This window comes from Myotis myotis, unplaced genomic scaffold, assembly GCF_014108235.1.
Source record: "Myotis myotis isolate mMyoMyo1 unplaced genomic scaffold, mMyoMyo1.p scaffold_m19_p_24, whole genome shotgun sequence".
Lineage (NCBI taxonomy): Eukaryota > Metazoa > Chordata > Mammalia > Chiroptera > Vespertilionidae > Myotis > Myotis myotis.
In genome coordinates this window covers 2,527,771-2,545,067 of record NW_023416329.1, presented here as the reverse complement: position 1 = coordinate 2,545,067, position 17,297 = coordinate 2,527,771, and the positions used below count along the sequence as shown (strand labels likewise).

Here is a 17,297-nt window from a genome sequence, read left to right as displayed (position 1 = left end):
CATTTTCTTTTTTTAAAGAGCCAAGGAAAAACCCTGGTAATGGGTGTTATGGAAACAGAGCAGTGACCTAAATTCACTTTACATAGGAATTTGGCCAAGCGCTTTATCCTTTTAAATGATTAACCCTTTCATGTCATTAATGTTGAAGGTTTCTAAAACTCTTGGTTTGGGGATTGTGAATATAGTTGGGGACAACTGTTGCTACTGCTTGACTTTTTCTGATGGCATGGTCTTCTCTTATCTTGGCTTTTCATAGTGTCGGTTCAGGAGAGTTTGGAAAGGAAATTTGGGAAGCATGGTGGAACTATTCCTGTTGTGCCCACATCAGAGTTCCAAGACAGGATATCGGTGAGTGCTTGGAACATTTTCCACACACTGCATGCTCTCTAGACTCGGGTCAGGTGTCTACATGAAAGTCATCATAGGACTTGGAAGAACCCCAGTTCAAAATAAGTAACTAGTGGCTCTTCTGCTTTTGGCACCTTGACAATGCCGACGGCTCCACGGTGATGCTAATATAATGGCAGAGCGTTACTGCGAATTTAACTTGGTTAAGCTTCAGAGAAATGGAAACGAAAATAAAAATTAGAACTATGAAAAATTAGAATTGCTATATGGGTACGAATAAGAGTGAAAACAGGTTAGAAAGAGTGTTTTACAGTAATTAGCAATTGACAAGGGTATATTAGTAGTGCGTACACATCACAAAGAGAACTTCCTCACCAGGAAAGTGTGAAGGCATGGAAAGCAAGTCAGAGGAAATAGACCGAGACAAAATGTGCAGCCTCACTGTTGGAGTACAAATTAAAATCAGGTCTCCCTAATCTATGAAGCGAGCATAGACAATGGATCTTCTACTCACCATGTCTGCGGTGAAGCGGTTGTGCCTTTATTCTGATGGCAATGCAGATTGGTGCAGCTCTTTGAAAAATTGAGTTGTTAGTGTTCCTGTCCTTTGTCATAATAATGTCCGCTCTGGGGACTTATCCTAAGAAAATCATTCCAGAGGAGTGGCATGGCTCCATGCGTGAGGATGTCATCGGAACTGTGTTCTCAGTCAGTTTTAAAGTTTCTTTGATTTAAACGGCATATAGATGGCAGGAAAATTGCTCAGTTATATCTTCTTATGAAATGAAATATTCAGTCATGGAAATATCAGCAATTTTCAACCTTCTCCATCTCATGGCACATATTAACTAATTACTAAAATTCTGTGGCACACCAAAAAATACATTTTTTTGCTGATTTAACTCCCCCCCACCATGAGCCACCCCCCCCCCCAAAAAAAAGTATAATTTTGATTAATTCACATGGGATGGCTATTGTTGTGTTGGCTGTTGTCATTTTTTTTATTTGACAGTCTAAGGGGAAAGAGGTCGGTGCCCCTCTGGTACTGCATGTTTTAAACATTCTTGCAGCACATCGGGTGAAGATCGCTGAACTATATAGAAACATGGGGAAAAGTTAAGGGTTTTGTTTTAAAGATGCTTTTGCCAATCTGGGTACTAACTGTTCCCCTAAATGAATCTTCCCCTTCCCTTTTCCCAGACGCATGTCCGTTAGTTCTGGTCCCTCTGTCAGAAATGCTGTACTCTCCTTTCTTAGGTATCAACACATCTCTGCAGCCTTTCCTGAAAGTGCCCTCAGCGTGCCAGAGCTGTGGGCATCCTGCTCTTCAGCAAGAAGCTCCTCCTAGCACCTGCCTGGCACATATCAGTCACTCATATTGAAACCTCCAGAGGGAGCACAAAAAGAGTACAGCCAGCTAGTTAGGCAATAAGTAGGGCAACAGTTATGATGACTTTCTTTTTATCCTTTTAAAATAATTGTTGCCCAATCTATTGGTCTCCCAATTTTCAAATGCTTGCAGTTCTTCTAATTTTAGACTTGAGTGCTATGTCTCACCTCCTACCTGTTGTAGGAATCCTATATAATAAAAGCCTAATATGCTAAGTGTCCCGTCAACTGGTCGGCTGTTTAACCAATCCAAGCATAATATGCTAATGATATGCTAAGGCTGCTCAACCACTCGCTATGATGTGCACTGACCACCAGGGGGCAGACAGTCAACTGGTCAACCAGTCGCTATGATGTGCACTAACCACCAGGGGGCAGACGCACTGACCTGTAGGTTAGCTTGCTGCTGGGGTCTGGCCGATCAGGACTGAGCAAGACAGGCTTAACACACCCTGGAGCCCTCCCGTGGTCCCTCCCCAGCTGGCCAACCTCCCGCATCCCTCCCCGGCCCTGACGTGCACCGGTGCGGTCCCTCAGCCTGGCCTGTGCCCTCTTGCAATCCGGGACCCCTTGGGGCATGTTGGAAGGCCAGTTTCAGCCCGATCCTATAGGCAAGGCCAAGGGACGCCACTAGTGCACAAATTCGTGCACCGGGCCTCTACTCTTGTAAAGAAGTGTCAGTTGAAAAACCAGTTCTTTTCCAGCTCCTTCCCTAGCCACGTTCTGGGCCTTCCAAGACCTACCATCTTTTCACTGTCCCTCATCACCCGTAATGTCCTCAGCATTCTCCGTATCTAACTTAAATTCCATGCTCCATCATCACAGTGACTCCTGTCTAGTTTTGCTTCATTGATCCCCCTGTTAACACCTGAGCTCTGATAACATCCAGATCTTTGCCCCCTGTGGCTGGAGGCCCTGCAGACTGCTCAGATCCTAACCACTAGCATCATAGATTCTTAGAGCCACCCCTATTCCATTTATTTTCTAATTCTCCTAAATATCATATTTTCTCCCCTCTCTCTCCTGCACTCCAGCTCATGACCTGATATATGCTCACAGAGAACATTGAAGCAGACAGAACTTCCCCATGTACCCAGCTCCTGGCATCTGTACCCTGCCTTGTGTCAGCTCTCTTGTTACAGAGCAACCCTGTACTTCCATCTAACCCCAAGTCCTGCTATGGGCATTGGGGGCCCGTTTTCAACTTATCAAATGCGTAACTCAAGCAAATCCTTCCCTCTGTTCTGCATCACCAATCCTTCCTCAACTTATCAAATGCGTAACTCAAGCAAATCCTTCCCTCTGTTCTGCATCACCAATCCTCCCTCTATGCAGTCATTTCTATTGGTGTTCTAAATGCTGTCCTAAAAATATATAAATCTGCCCTGACTGGTTTAGCTCAGTGGATAGAGCGTCGGCCTGCGGACTGAAAGGTCCCAGGTTTGATTCCAGTCAAGGGCATGTACCTTGGTTGCGGGCACATCCCCAGTGTGGGATTTGCAGGAGGCACCGATCTAAGTTTCTCTCTCATCAATGTTTCTAACTCTCTATCCCTCTCCCTTCCTCTCTGTAAAAAATCAATAAAAATATATTTTAAAAAAATTATATATATATATAATCTTACCGTGCCAGTGTGGCTCAGTGGTTGAGCATCGATCTATGAACTAGGAGGTTGCGGTTCAATTCCCGGTCAGGGCACATGCCCGGGTTGTGGGCTCAATCCTCAGTGCAGGGCGTGCAGGAGGCAGCCAATCAATGGCTCTCTTTCATCATTGATGTTTCTATCTCTCTCTTCCTCTTCCTTCCTCTCTGAAATCAATAAAAGTATAATTTTTTTAATATATCTTTATTGATTTCAGAGAAGAAGGGAGAAGGAAAAGAGAGATAGAAACATCAATGATGAGAGAGAATCATTGATTGGCTGCCTCCTGCACGTCCCCTACTGGGGATCAAGCCCGCAACCTAGGCATGTGCCCTTTATCAGAATCGAACCTGGGACCCTTCAGTCAGCAGGCTGACGCCCTATCCACTGAGCCAAACCAGCTAGGGCAAAGTATAGTTTTTTAAAAAATTATATTTATACTAGGGGCCCAGTGCATGAATTCATGCACCTTGAAAGGAACTGTGGGCTGTGAGGCTGCAGTGGGCACAGGGGCAGGTCTCAGCCCATCCTCCGCGCCCTCACCCAGCCCCTCCCACCGTGGCCCCTGGTCCTGTCTGCTGGCAGCCCCACTCCTGCCGCTGCAGCTCCCATGCACTGATGGTGCTGGCCCACTCGCATCCACTGACGGCGCAGTGATTAGGGCCGCACCAGCAGCAGGTGCAAGCGGGGCCGGCGCTGTCAGCAGGTGCAAGTGGCGGCTGCTGCCCCAATTGCCACTCAGGAGCAGGGGGAGGTGGAGAAGCCCTCAGGGATGATCAGGGCCAGCAGCAGTTGCAAGCGCCAGGTGGGACTACGGTGCACAGGGGCAAAGAATTTTCAATAACCACCAGAGGTTTGCCCCGATGTCTGACTGGTGCCCCACCTTGGTCAGGTGCCCCTGCTCACCTGCTCCACCATCCTGCCTCAGCCAGCACCCACCATGTTCCACGCTCTGCCCCCTGCTCCCAACATCCACCATGTTTTGCGCGTGCCCCCTGGTGGTCAGCACACGTCATAGCAACCAGTTGTTCGGTTGTTCAGTCTATTTGCATATTAGGGTTTTATATATAGAAGGTGTGTGTGTGTGTGTGTGTGTGTGTGTGTGTGTGTGTGAATCTTAATCCCACTTATTCTTCCAGGTCTTGCCATTTTTATTTCCCTTATGGCAAGCCTCCTTAAGAGTTGTAAATACTCTGTGTCCAGTTCTTCTATACTCAAACCTATGTCACTCCACCAAAACTGTCTTGTCAAGGTAGCCAGTGGCATCTGCACTGCCAAATCCAGTGTCACTTCTCAGTCCTTGTCTTCCTTCACCTACCTGCAGCTGTTGTCACAGTGTTCTCTTCCCCTGAAATGTTTTCTTTCACCTTCCAGGTAGCACAGTCACTTGGTTTTCTCCTTACTTCACTATCATTCCATCTCATTGCCTTTTGCTTATTCTTATCAGCTCTCCACTCACTTAACGTTGGAGGGGCTTGATCCCTGAACCAGATCTCTTTCAGAATTCAGTTTTGATGATCTCACTCAGCCTCAGGGTTTTAAGTCCAAGTATCTATTCCCACCAGAATATACTAGTAAGCTCTATGAGAAGAGAGAATTGTCATCATTGTGTGCTCTGCTGTGACCTACAATGCCTAGAAGCGGGCCTGGCACACAGTAGGTACTCAGTAAAGGTTTTGACGGTTGAGTGATTGGGTCAGAGAAACTGCAGTGTTCCATCTGTTGAGCAGATCATCTTCTTACCTTGGTAGAAATAAATAAAGCTTAATTCTTAGTCGATACAAATGTTATAGAAATATACCTTCTTAATTGTATAGTGTTAATTGGGTGAAGTTTGGCATAGATAACTTGTATTGGTGACCCACTTTATACATTTTTATCTGGCTCTCAGGATGTTTTTTATAGCTGTATATATCATTTTAGGAACAGTGGTGAGAGTTAATTGTCATAACATTTTAGAAAGTGTTCCAGAACACAAATTAAATAGAGGAATCTCTTGAAACAAATAGACTATCAGTGATAAGAGATAATTGGCATAGGAAAGAGATGAGCTGGCCTGGTGGTCAAAGATCCTGGGTTATATCCCAGCTCTAAAACTAGCTACTGGCAAACCTGGCCAACTTCTCTGGTTGACAGCTTCCTCATCAGTAGAATTGGGGGGTTCCTTAGAGCTGCTAACACTCATCCAGCTTTACACGTGGTGACACTGCTAACTGTAGAGCTCAGGACTCTACCCCGAGCTGCTCCTGGAGGTGCAGGTGCCTTTCTGTGCCCCGTGTGTCCCTGGTGGGCTGGGGACTGAACGTTCATGCACTGGACGTGGCCGGGGGAGCCTGCTCCCGGGGTGCTGTGGCATCTCAGGGGCCGGTGCTGATCTCATCACTTGCCTTCCTGGTTCATTGTTTTCTGTGTTCATTGTTTTACTGTGTAAGACCTTACTTCATGAGTATTTGTTTACTGTCAAATACAGTGAAAAGTAACTTATGGTTAAAATGCAACTACCTAATTAGGTATGAAGATATTACACAAAAATTAGGTATATCTTTAATTCTGCTGGCTGTGCATTGACTTGAGAACCTTCGTGCTCAGGGAGGTGAAGCGTGTGCTGGGATGGTTTTATTCACTTCATGTTCTTTTTCCTGACAGGGGGCATCTGAGAAAGACATCGTGCACTCCGGCTTAGCCTACACCATGGAGCGCTCAGCCAGGGTACGTGCACACGCTGCTGTTTCTGTGGTGACTCAAAGGGCAGCCAGTGTGGTCTCAGCCCCAGACTGTGCGTGAGCGTGTGATCTTCATTTGTGTGTGGCAAAGCACATGCTTTTTCGGTCTTGAATGATAGCCAGTGTTTTCAGGGTCTTGAATATGTTTATCAGGCTTATGGAAATAAGTAGTAATGCCAAGTAGGACGAAGTGAGGTTTGCTTAAATATCAAGTAGTCAGCCAAAGTGGATTGGAACTCAGTGCACATTCCATTATCCTATAGCAAGTGACCTCACTATAGAATGTTATATAAATGAAAGGTTTTTGACCGCTTGATTCTTATTTCAAGATCTTAAACACAGTTTAAGTCCAGTTTTCCTAATTTCTTGAGCAGATGCTACCTGCTTGGATTTAAGTTGGAATAGCACAACAGGTATTACATACTGTGAATTTATCCTTTTAAAGTATATAATTTTGCAGCCTTAAATATACTCAGAGAGCTACATAGCCATCACCACTAACTACAGGTCACTTTCCTCACCCCATTCTTAGTTCTTGCATATTATCACAGAGTATGTCAAATGAATTCATTCCTGATAACACGATGTCTGAAGAACACAGACAGCTCACACCTAAAATTCTGAAGAGCAACTTCTTGCTGCTGCCTAGTCAGTGCTTTATTTAATTCCAGAGAATTAGTCCTTCCTGACTAGAGGTTATTCTCCTGTCTGAGTAGTTTTTTTCTTGCTGCCCAAGTCCTACACTGAAATGGGGACAGGCAACTTGTGCCAGGCCCTTATGTGCCTGTGTGTTCATGGCCTGGATGCTGTGTCGAGTGGTCTTCACTATTTTTTCTACTTTGTTTCAGCAAATCATGCGCACAGCCATGAAATATAACCTGGGATTGGACCTGAGAACAGCTGCCTACGTCAATGCCATTGAGAAAGTCTTCAAGGTGTACAATGAAGCCGGTTTGACCTTCACATAGATGGATTGCCGCTGACTTCTTTACTACCCTCTTCACCTCTTCATCGTAGACCTATCACAAGTTTACATGTAACCACAGATCTTTCTCTCATTGCTTATTAGACAGTGGACAACATTCTCATAGGTTGACTCAAATGAGACCCTTAAGAAAAGAGAAATTAAGGTTAGGGAATCGTGTGCAAAACTAAAAGTAGATGCCAGAGAGCCATTTGGGTGTATCAGCAAAAGAGCTCAATTCTATAGATTACAAACAGAAATAAATGCTGTTTCTCTTTATGCATTTTATTCTTTTAGAATAAAACAAGTACATGCTGCTGTAATAAAATTGCCTTTAATCACTTACTAAGCCTAATCTTGACTAAGCAGTGAATGCCTATAAACATAATGAATGAAAAGCTAGTATTTTTATAACATAACACAGTATCATTTATAGCTTATCAATAGTATGCTGTCCAACAAAACAAAAAGCCCAATGGAGAGCTAGTTATCTTCTTTCCTATCATTGCATAGCAAATGATGGCACCTATTTCTGTTGTGTGAGACTGTTAGAATTTATTAACCACATTGATGACATATAGTCCAAAGAATGTAGTAACCTCCTCATGTTAATTAATTGTTCTTCACTTTTCAAAGTCTATTGTGTTGCCTGATTGAACAATAATTCAAATAGAGTGTCCCAGAAAAAACCACTTGGGCTCCCTCTTTGGAGTCTGGCTGGCAGCTCTGAGCATTGCCAATAATAGCCCAACTCACCCTGACTTTGTATCCCCTTCCAGGGGCCTCCCCCTCGGCACAGCTTCACCAGTGGCCTGGAGACAGCCTGGGGTTGGCAGTTGTGTTTTGCCAGGGCCTTTTGACTAGTAGTGTCCCAATGAAGTGCTAGATATTATTTATGTAAGAATGAGCTTTTTCTTTTTTTAACAATAATATCCTTTCAGAAATTTCTAACTACTTTGTAACTGCATGACTTAACCTGGTGATAAAAGCAGTTATTAAAAGTCTACCTTTTCCAAAGCTTATGTTTCTTTTCTGTTTTTATATTTTAATAGTGTCTCTTAGTAGGTGATGAAAATACAATTGGGTTTCTGGAGTTTTTGAAACAACCACCTAAATAACATTACTATTGCTATGTTGTGAGTGACCAAATTTCATTCTTAAATTCTTTTGTTTCATTATATTGAACTAGAGGCCCAGTGCACAAAAATTTGTGCCCTCGGGGGGGACGGTGGTCCCTCAGCCCGGCCTGTGCCCTCTCGCAGTCTGGGACCCCTCGGGAGATAATGACCTGCTGGCTTAGGCCTGCTCCCAGGTGGCAGAGGACAGGCCCAATCCCTAGGTGCAGCCCCTGGTCGGGCTCAGAGCAGGGCCGATTGGGGAGTTGGGGCGCTGCCCCCTGTCATGCACAGAGAAGGGCGGATCAGGAGGTTGTGATGCCACCCTCAGTCACGCTCAGGGTAGGGCCAATTGGGGGATTGGGGCACCGCCCCCTGTTACACTCAAGGCAGGGTCGATGGGGAGGTTGCGGCACCACCCCCTGTCACGCACAGAGCAGGGCCAATCAGGGGGTTGGGGTGCTGCCCCCTGTCACTCACAGAGCTCCCCCTATCAGGCACAGAGCAGGGCTGATCAGGGGGTTGGGGCGCCTTCCCCTGTCACAAACAGAGCGGGGTGGATAGGGAGATTGTGGCCCTGCCCCCTGTCACACACAGAGCCGCAGGGCCATCGGGGTTTGGGCGCTGCCCCCTGTCACGCTGATCCCGGTGCTGGGAGGCCTCGCGGCTCCACCGATCTCGGTACTGGGAGGCATATTACCCTTTTACTATATAGGATAGAGGCCTGGTGCACAGGTTGGGGCCGGCTGGTTTGCCCTGAAGGGTGTCCTGGATCAGGGTGGGGGTCCCCACTGGGGTGCCTGGCCAGTCTGGGTGAGGGGCTGAGGGCTGTTTTCAGGCTGGCAGGTGACTGAAGCTCCCAACTGCTCCTTTTTTTCTTTTTCTTTTTTATTCTGGGCCAGCTTTAGCTCTGGCTCCAGCTCTTAGGCCTCCGCTGCTGAAAGCAGGTATCTGGTTTGTTTGCGTTCTATAATCGAAACTCTGTATCAACTCCAGGTCTGAGATCCCGGCTCGCTGAAAGCTGGTTTCTGGGGTTTTGTTTAGCTTCTATATTTGTTACAATTTTTCAAACTGCAGACTCAGAGGCCGGCAAGGCAGGCGGGGAACATTGGAGTCCTCCATCACTGAAGCAAGCAAGCCTCATGTTTGCTTCCAGCTGCCTGGCTGCTGGCCGCCATCTTGGCTGGCAGTTAATTTGCATATCGCCCTGATTAACCAATGGGAAGGGTAGCGGTCGTACGCTAATTACCATGTTTCTCTTTTATTAGATAGGATAGGAAATGGCTCTCAAGTTGATACACTGAAGTAATCTCTTCAGTGCCTGTTTTTAATGAAGGAAGGTTTCATTGCTTAGGGTTTGTTTTTAATTATTTAATCACAGAATGTATAAGTTTAAGGCAATACTAACCATAATCAGCAAAAATGGATTCTAGACCTGCTTCCACCAATGACTTAGCTGCCAGATCTGGACTCTGCTTCATCCTGAGTAGGCCCCATGGACCAGGAGCCCTTCCCAAGTGCTAGTTGCCGGCCCCCCAGGCAGAGCACTAGATGTGCTGGAGAAGGTGCTGAAAACAAGTGTCAGAAGAGAACAGCACTGGTGGACAGTAAGTTCAGGTCATGTGATGATCAGGTCTTAGTCTTGGCCTTTGGCTAACTTCCTGGGAGTAGGCATAACTTTTTTAAAGATTTAATAAGCATTGAGGTGTGTTATTGATATTAATGTTAGAAAAGGTGTAATGTCTATGCTAGCTATAAAAAGGCAACATAGCACGAGTAACAACTTTGGTTCCTGGATCTTTTTGAGTTAGAAAATTCTGGTCAATTTAAGTTGCCTCATGAACCCCTGCACTAGAATGTAGTTTACCCTGATGGATAAAGTTAGGGGAGGTTTTTTTGTTGTTTTTTTAAGCAATGTTTCTGGCAACTTAATTACTAGGATTGATTTACTTTTTTAAATTTTTTTTAATGTTTTGATTTTTAGTGAGAGGAAGTGAGAGGGAGAGAGAAAGAAACATCTATGAGAGAGAAACATCGATCTGCTGCCTCCCAGATGCCCCCCACTGAGGATGGAGCCTGCAACCCGGGCACATGTCCTGACCAGGAATTGCACTGTGGCCTCCGGGTTCATGTGTCAATGTTCGACCACTGAGCCATGCCGGCAAGGCTGATTTACTATTTTTCAAAAAAAAAAGCCTGATCCTGGTTCAATTGTTTGGAGCATTGTCCTCTACACCAAAAGGTTTCGGGTTCGATCCCCAGTTAAGGTGGGCGGAGGGGAGCAACTGGTTGATGTATCTCTTTCACATGGCTGTTTCTCTTCCTCTCTAAAATCAGTAAACATACCCTCAGGTGAGGATTTAAGAAAAAAGCCTGGCATCTTAACTCACAAGCTTTAAACGCCCTGAACACCCTGGCAGGCTCCCTGACCCTGTCACACATTAAGGCCGTATATTGATGATGTCAAAGGACATCCTCAAGAAAAGTAGACAGCCCAGCAGGCGTGGCTCTGGTTGAGCATCCACCTATGAACCAGGAGGTCTTGGTTCCAGTCCTGATCAAGGCACATGCCCATGTTGTGGGCTCAATCCCCAGTAGGGGGCGTGCAGCTGATCAGTGATTCTCTCTCATTGATGTTTCCGTCTCTCCTTTTCCCTTCCCCTCAGAAATCAATAAAAATATATTTTTAAAGTAGACCAATAGAATGAGAAAAGATTTGCAAATTGTCTGCATCACATATCCAGACTATATAAAGAATTTTCACAACAATAAAAAATAAAAACCTAATTTTAAAATGGGCAAAAAATTTGAATAGGATAAAAATATTTAAAATTGTTTGAAATGGTTGCTTCGGGAGTGAAAAATGGTGAGGTGGGCATGCATTAGAGGAGACAAGCTATTCACAGTAAGAACTGGTTGGCTCTACACCAGTAATTCTCAATAGGGTGTGACTATTTCAGGTATACAGCATAATAGCTAGATAATTACATAACTTATGAAGTAATCCCCTGATAATTCTAGTACTCATCTGACACCATACATAATCATTACAATATTGGCTATATAGTCCCTATGTTGAACTTGACTGAATACATTTTTGTCACAACTAAACATCCCACAATGCACAGGATAGTCCAAAATTTCAATAGTGCTGATGTTGACAAACTGTCTAAACTACGTGAGACTTTGATCTAAAAACAAACACAAGCCAATAAAAGTCATTTGAATAAAATTAAAAATAACCATATTACAAGACAAAAAAATTTATCTGCAAAGACAACCACTTAGAACAATTTTATTTTTATTCTATTTAAATCCTTTGCCTATTTTTAAATTATTTTGTTGAGTTTATATAGTCTGGATATGTGACTCATAATTTGCAAATCTTTTGTCTCATTCCATTGGTTTGTCTTTTTCCTGATGTTCTTTGACACAAAATCATTTTGATAGCGTTCAAGTTATTTTTCTTTGGTTGTTATGCCTGTCTAAGAAATCAATGCCTAATCCAAAGTCACATATGTTTGATGGATTCTAACAAATATTTAAGGAACTACCACCAATCCTAGTCAAACCCTTTCAAAAAGACAAGATGAGGGAACACTTTCTAACATCTGTGAAGTATTATCCTGATACCAAAGCCAAAGATCACAAGAGAACTGCACGCCAGTGTCCCTTATGAATATAGATATAAAAATATTAACAATCCCTGCCCTAGCTGGTTTGGCTTAGCGGATAGAGCGTCGGCCTGTGGACTGAAGGGTTCCTGGTTCAATTCCGGTCAAGGGCACATGCCTAGGTTGCGGGCTCAGTCTCCAGTAGGGGGCATGCAGGAGGCAGCCAATCAATGATTCTCTGTCATCATTGATGTCTTTATCTCTTCCTCTCTGAAATCAATAAAATATATATATTCAAAAAAAATATTAACAATCCAACAGCCCATAAGTATTATACATCATGACCAGGTAGGATTTATCACAAGAATGCAAGGGTGCTTCAACATAAAGTCAATGTTATATACACACAAATAGAATGGGGGAGGGGGAGAATCATAATCATCTCAATAGATGCGGAAAAAAAACTTGATAAAATCCAAGATCCTCTAAACAATAAAACCACATAATATAAGGGACTTCAACATAATAAAGGACATTTACAGAAATAAAAATGGCCTCACTGGTGAAAAACAATGCTAGCCTTTAGTAGGTACAAAGATTCTTGTCTTCACCAGTTATTCAACACTGTACTGTCTTAAGTCCTAGCCAGAGCAATTAGGCAAGAAAAATTCAAGTCATCTGAAATGGAAAGGAAGAAATAAAACTATATGTAAAGATTACATGATTCTATATATAAAAAATCCCATAGAGTACACAAAACCCCCTGGGGCTAATGTGTTCAGCAAAATTACAGCGTACAGGATCAATACACAAAAAACAGCTTTTTTTCCCTATACACCAAACATCTGTAAAGGAAATTTAAATTCTAGTCTGGCTGGTATGACTAAGTGATTGAATGTCAACTCATGGACCAAAAGGTCCCCTGTTTGATTCCTATGGGCTCGCTCCCCAGTAGGGGACATGCAGAAGGCAGCCAATCGATGTTTCTATTCCTCTCTAAAAATCAACATTTAAAAAAAAAGAAAATTATATTTACAACTAGAGGCCCAGTACACAAAATTCGACAGCCACATATCCCTCTCACAATCCAGGACTGCTGGCTCCCAACTGCTCGCCTGCCTGCCTGCCTGATTGCCCCTAACTGCTTCTGCCTGCCAGCCTGATCACCCCCTAACCACTCACCTGCCAGCCCGATTGCCCCCAACTGCCCTCCCTTGCTGGCCTGAGTGCCCACAACTGCCCTCCCCTGCCAGCCAACTGTGGCTGTGGGTGCCACCATCTTTGAGGGTGGGACTGTCAATTAGTATATTCCCTCCTTATTGTCTGCGGGTGCCACCACCTTTGCAATGGCATGATGGTCAATTATCATATTCCCTCTTTATTAGATAGGATAGCATCTAAAAGAATAAAATATTTAAGAATAAATTTAAGGAGGTAAAAGCCCTTGACACTGAAAACTACAAAATAGTTTAAAAGAAGTTAAAGAATAACTTGATGAAAAGACATCCCATGTTATAGATAAAAATCTTAATATTATTAAGCAGGCATTACTTAAGGCAATCAATAGATTCAAAATTCTAATTCAAACTTCTGATGGCCTTTTGTAGAAATAGAGAATCTGATCCTAAAATCAATATGAAACTTCAAGTGGCCCCAAATAACCAAAATATTGAAAAAGATAAAGTTGGAAATCTCATTCAGTTTCAAAACTTAATGCAAAGCTACAGTAATTAAAACTGGTACTGGCAAACAATCATATAGACCAGTGGTAGAGTCCAGAACATTAGGGTTGATTGCTCTCAGCCTCATGCCAGCACTGTGTTTCCTAAAGCTGTCTTCACCAAGGGCCACAAAATGGAAGGTGTAAAGTTTACACTGTAAACCAACAGACCTTTATTGTCTCACAGTTTGAGTGGCTTCAAATTAGTGTCTGAAAGGCCATGCTTTCTCTGAAACCTGGAGGGGGGAATTCTTGACTCTTCCTAGTTTGTAGTGTTGGCCATTAATCCTTGACACTGGCTTGTAGCTGCATCACTCCAATCTCTACTTCTGCCATGTCATGGCATCATCCCTCTGAGTGTCTGTCCTAGAGGAACACAGGTGAATTGGATTAAAGGCTCACCCTACTCCAGTATGACATCTTAATTAGTTACATCTGCAATAACCCTATTTCCAAATAAGGTCACATTCTGAGGTTCTGGGGATTAGGACTTCAACATATCTTTTTGGGAGTCACAGTTCAACACAACATTATTCAATGAGAAAAGAATAGTCTCTTCAACTAAAGGCACTGAGACAGCCCTGGCTGGTTACAAAAATTAACTCAAAATGGATCAAAGACCTAAGTATCTATCCTATATAATAAAAGCCGAGAGACCATAACGGCAGAACAACCAGAATGACCGCTCTACCAGTCACCCTGAGGTGCACTGACCACCTCCTGGTTCCTTTCCCCGGCTGGCAGGCTCCGATCGCCGATGGCAGACGGGGACCTGGGGTGGGTGGCAGGGGATGCAGGCGGCACCAGGCCAAGCCCCCAGCCATGCTGATTGCCCCCCACACAGAGGGCGACATATGGCAAGAGTTGGGCCAGCGAGCGAGCAGGAACGGCCGACCTCTCCGTCCCTCCCCTGGCAATCAGGCTCCCTTTGCTGGATGGCGAACGGGGAACCGGGGTGGGTAGCGGCAGAGGGCAGGGCCAGCTGCCAGCAGCCGGGGAAGATGGCCCTGATCACAGGCTAGGCCTGGAGACCATACCCACACACAATTTCATGCGCCCGGCCTCTACTCCTATATAATAAAAGGCTAATATGCAAATTGACCAAACACTATGATGCACACTGACCACCAGGGGGCAGATGCTCAACACAGGAGCTGCCCCCTGGTGGTGAGTGCACTCCCACAGGGGAGCGCCACTCAGCCAGAAGCTGGGCTCATGGCTGGCGAGCACAGTAGCAGTGGCAGGAGCCTCTCTTGCCTCCATGGCAGTGCTAAGGAGCAGCGAGCAGGTGGGTGGTAAGGAGCGAAGGGTCCCGCACTGCAAGAGGGATGTCCGACGGCTGGCTTAGGCCCACTCCCCACAAGGAGCAGGCCTAAGCCAGCAGATGGACATCCACCGAGGGCTCCCGGACTGCTAGAGGTTGCAGGCCAGGCTGAGGGACCCCCCTCCAGTACACAAATTTTGTGCACCAGGCCTCTAGTATATATATAAAAGCCTAAGTGACCATTACAGCAGAATGATGGGAATGACTGAAATGACCAGTCGCTATGATGCACACTGACCACCAGGGGGCAGATACTCAACACAGGAGCTTCTTCCTGGTAGTCAGTGCAGTGTGCTCCCACAGCCGGAGTGCTGTGCAGCTGACCAATGTGCACCAGACACAGGACTCACTCACGGCTGGCTACTGCAGCCTGGAGACCATAGTGGAGTGGCAGCGAGCCTACTGAGCAGTGGCAGCAGCAGGCACAGCAGGGCTGGGATGAGCAGGAGTGGCAGGCAGGAGCGGCAGGCAGTGTTGGACTGCTGATTTCAGCCCGATCCCCGCAGGCCATGCTGAGAGACCCCACTGGTGCACAAATCCGTGCACTGGGCCTCTAGCAAGAGATAAAACTATTAGAAGAAAACATTGTGGTAAATCTTCATGGCCTCAAATTTGGTAATGGATCCTTAGATTTGACATTAAAAGCACAAATAACAAGAAAAATACATTCTAATTTATTAAAATTAAATGCTTGTGCTCATCAAATGATGTTATTAAAGAACAAAAAAACCCCTACAGAATAGGAGAAAATATGCACAAATCATAAATATAAAAAGGGTTTAACATGCCTTCAAAGATCTCTTAAAACAATAACAAAGAGACAAATATCCAATTTTAAAAATGGCAAACAATTGAAGAGACATTTCTCCAAAGAAGATACACAAATATTCTAACAAGCACATGAAAGTTATGCAATATCATTAGTTGCTAAAGAAATGCAAATCAGAACCATAGTGAGATACCATTTAACACCCACTCGGGTGACTTTAATTTTTAAAATCAGAAAATATGTGTTAATGAGATGTAAAGAAATAGGAACCCTTATATACTGCTGGTGGGATTGTAAAATGGACAACAGCTTGTCAGTTCCTAAAAATGTTAAACATAGAAGTACCATATAACCCAGCAATTCCAATCCTAGGTAGATACACAACAGAAATGTAAACATATGTCTGCATAGAAACTTATACAAGAATGTATATAGAAGCACCCTATATAATAAAACACTATATGCAAATTGACCAAACGACAGAACAACTGGTCGCTATGATGTGCACTGACCACCAGGGGGCAGATGCTCAATGCAGGAGCTGCCCCCTGGTGGTCAGTGCACTCCCACAGGCTGGCAAGCACAGCGGCAGCGGTGAAGCCTCTTCCGCCTCCGTGGCACTGCTAAGGATCCCAAGGGGAGTGGACCTAAGCCGGCAGTCAGACATTCCCTGAGGGGTCCTGGACTGAAAGAGGGTGCAGGCCAGGCTGTGGGACTCGCCCTACTCCCCCGCCCCCGCCGCCAGTGCACGAATGTCGTGCATCAGGCCTCTAGTTATTAATAATAACCAAACGATGGAAACAAATCAAAATGCCATCAACAGACAAATGGATAAACAAATTGTGGTAGGAATATACAAAAGCATAGTATTCAGCCATAAACAGGAAAGAAATACTGAACCATGCTACAACTTGAATGAACCTCAAAAACATTATACTAAGTTAAAGAAGCAAGACACAAAAGGTCACTAATTTCATGATTTTAATATATCCATAATAAGTAAATCCATAGACAAAGAAAGCAGATTAATGCCCATAAAGCAGGTATATGAAGAGATTATCAACATCACTGATCATCAGGGAACTGCACATTAAAACCACAATGAATGAGATTGAAAATGGCAGCTGAGTAAGTGAATGCTACACAGACACGCTTCCTGGACCAAACTGGAATTATAACTAAAATACAAAAAACATCCTCAATAATCAACTGAAGACTACCTAAAGAGAACCCTAATAACCAAGGACAGAAAGTGGAGACTGCATAAAGATTGGTAGGAAGGGCGGAGGTATGAAATGGCTGGATGGGCTCCCACAAACAAAAGCTGAAGTTCCGGAGAGATATCTCAGCTGTGAGGGGTTGCCCCACTGAGAACCCTGGGGTCTAATCCCCAAGCTATGCCCCCCAGCAGAGACCACCAGAACTGAGAAACATGCCCACATAACATCTTGCTGTGATAAGCAGCAAGGTTGCTGTCTGCCCCGGAAAGACAACTGGAAAGGCAGGCACCCTCTTATAGGGCCAACACACAAAATTCTGTGTGCAGCCACTCACTTTGTGCTCCAGCAGAGGGTAGGCAGAGTGGCCTGGAGTTATGTGAGCAAAAGCCAGGGTTGGGGGCTGTGGGTTTAGAGCTCAGAAGACAGACACCCCGGTTTCCTGTACTGAGTCATTCTCTCATGCTGTGTA

The 17,297-nt window shown here is 44.6% G+C and overlaps 1 protein-coding gene across 4 annotated transcripts in view; it reads left to right on the top strand.

Moving 5' to 3' along the window:
* GLUD1 (glutamate dehydrogenase 1) overlaps positions 1–8,084 on the top strand; it is a 38,483-nt gene extending 30,399 nt beyond the window's left edge. For 2 of the 4 annotated variants that reach the window (XM_036356025.1, XM_036356023.1), the window contains 3 exons: positions 257–348; positions 6,026–6,088; positions 6,951–8,084. In XM_036356025.1, the coding sequence (XP_036211918.1) occupies positions 257–348; positions 6,026–6,062 (129 nt within the window). In that variant the 3' untranslated portion in view covers positions 6,063–6,088; positions 6,951–8,084. Of the gene's footprint in view, positions 1–256; positions 349–2,771; positions 3,006–6,025; positions 6,089–6,950 lie in introns of those variants that run through there. The other 2 variants (XM_036356026.1, XM_036356024.1) reach the window with 1 other exon arrangement.
* Positions 8,085–17,297: the final 9,213 nt, after the last annotated feature.